Genomic DNA, 1,999 nt, shown 5'->3' on the forward strand with positions numbered 1-1,999 from the left:
CAGGGGAATTTCAACATACATTCCACATTCGGGCGTTCCATCAGTTTGAATTCTTCTAGCTGTAAGTGCTGGCTTTGATACTGTAGACCATCCCATTCTACTGATCTTGAAAGCACAGTGGGACTGTCTGGCCTTGCTCTATCCTGGTTCAAATCTTATCTTTCTGATAGGTTTCAGTTTGTCTCTATTGGGAGGTATAAATCAGCATTATCAGAAGTTGTCTGTGGTGTTCCACAGGGCTCCATTCCAGGTCCCTTGCTGTTTTCATTATATATGCTATGCCCTGATGATTGTAACAATGTACCTGGAATGTGAAAGGGATGGAAGACCCCCCCCTCTTCCTCCCCCTCCTCCTCCTCTTCTCCTTCCAGGGGTCTCTCCTCCTCCCGCTGCGCTGGCCCCTCTCTCTCCTCTCTCCTCTCACTCGGCTCCTCCAGGAGATGCCTCTCATTGTCCAAGGCTCCCCCATTCTCCAGAGGCCAGGCCCTCCCTCCAGCTCCATCCTTCACTGGGGTCTCTGGGCCTGCTCCACTCCTGCTGCTGCCGCCTGGGCTGCTGGTGCGGATCAGCCTCTGTCTCTGTGTGGAGAGCCAGACCAGCGTTAGAGCTGAGCCCCTGAACTAGAGAGAGATCTGCTGCCCATGTATAATGAGAGTAGTGCAAGAGACCTCATTGATGAGCATCCTGCCCGCCATGCTGAGCCGGGTTCGAGGGGAGAAGTGCTGCGTGATCATGATGCGCAGGGTCGTCTCGGGGAAGCTCAGCTGATGAGGCTGCTGACAGAACAGCTCGTCCACCATGAGCACCGGGGAGGAGTCCGACAGAGAGCACCGTCCTGCCGGGAGAAACACAGAATAAGAACGGAAAAATAAATTTGAAGGACGTGATGAAAAAAAAATTGGAAACCAAATACATGCATGACACGTGGGTGAGAGCGTTGTTCCAACTGCTTATTGTAACAGCCCAGCAATAAGACAGTGTGAGACAGTGTGAGAGTGTCCAGCAATGAGACAGTGTGAGAGCATGAGAGACTGTCCAGCAATGAGACAGTGTGAGAGTGTCCAGCAATGAGACAGTGTGAGTGTTCTGCAATGAGACAGTGTGAGTGTACTGCAATGAGACAGTGTGTGAGAGTGTCCAGCAATGAGACAGTGTGAGAGTGTCCAGCAATGAGACAGTGTGAGAGTGCGAGGGAGTGTCCAGCAATGAGACGATGTGAGGCCGTGAGAGAGAGTCCAGCAATGAGACAGTGTGAGAGTGTCCAGCAATGAGACAGTGTGAGAGTGTCCTGCAATGAGACAGTGTGAGAGTGTCCAGCAATGAGACAGTGTGAGAGTGTCCTGCAATGAGACGGTGTGGGAGTGTCCTGCAATGAGACGGTGCGAGGGTGTGTCCACTGACCCTTCCTCAGCAGCACCATGGAGGTGTCGGGGTGCGGGCTGTGCTCAGCCCCCTGGTCCCTGCTCCGGCCATTGACCATCTGGGACTGACCCCCGCCGGGGCGCCTCTGCTCAACGAAGCCATGGATCTGAGAGTTATACCTGCAACAGGAACATAGGAATAATCACAATCACACCGTCCCAGGCACGCGGACAATACAGGAACATAAGAATAATCACAATCACACCGTCCCAGGCACGCGGACAATACAGGAACATAAGAATAATCACAATCACACCGTCCCAGGCACGCGGACAATACAGGAACATAAGAATAATCACAATCACACCGTCCCAGGCACGCGGACAATACAGGAACATAAGAATAATCACAATCACACCGTCCCAGGCACGCGGACAATACAGGAACATAAGAATAATCACAATCACACCGTCCCAGGCACGCGGACAATACAGGAACATAAGAATAATCACAATCACACCGTCCCAGGACAATACAGGAACATAAGACAATACCGTCCCAGGAACATACAGGAATAATCACACAATCACACCGTACCAGGCACGCGGACAATACAGGAACATAAGAATAATCACAA

General features: G+C 51.7%; 1 protein-coding gene across 1 annotated transcript; it reads right to left on the bottom strand.

Annotated features, from left to right (window-relative positions):
- Positions 1 to 304: 304 nt before the first annotated feature.
- LOC121310019 (sodium/potassium/calcium exchanger 3-like) lies at positions 305 to 1,541 on the bottom strand (the record flags this gene model as incomplete). The annotated part of the gene is made up of 3 exons (XM_041243198.1): positions 305 to 578; positions 669 to 835; positions 1,402 to 1,541. Coding segments are annotated over 3 exons (581 nt in total), but the record flags the coding sequence as incomplete, so codon positions are not given.
- Between the last annotated feature and the right edge of the window lie 458 nt (positions 1,542 to 1,999).

The sequence above is a fragment of the Polyodon spathula genome, unplaced genomic scaffold (genome assembly GCF_017654505.1).
Source record: "Polyodon spathula isolate WHYD16114869_AA unplaced genomic scaffold, ASM1765450v1 scaffolds_1674, whole genome shotgun sequence".
In the NCBI taxonomy this organism is placed as follows: domain Eukaryota; kingdom Metazoa; phylum Chordata; class Actinopteri; order Acipenseriformes; family Polyodontidae; genus Polyodon; species Polyodon spathula.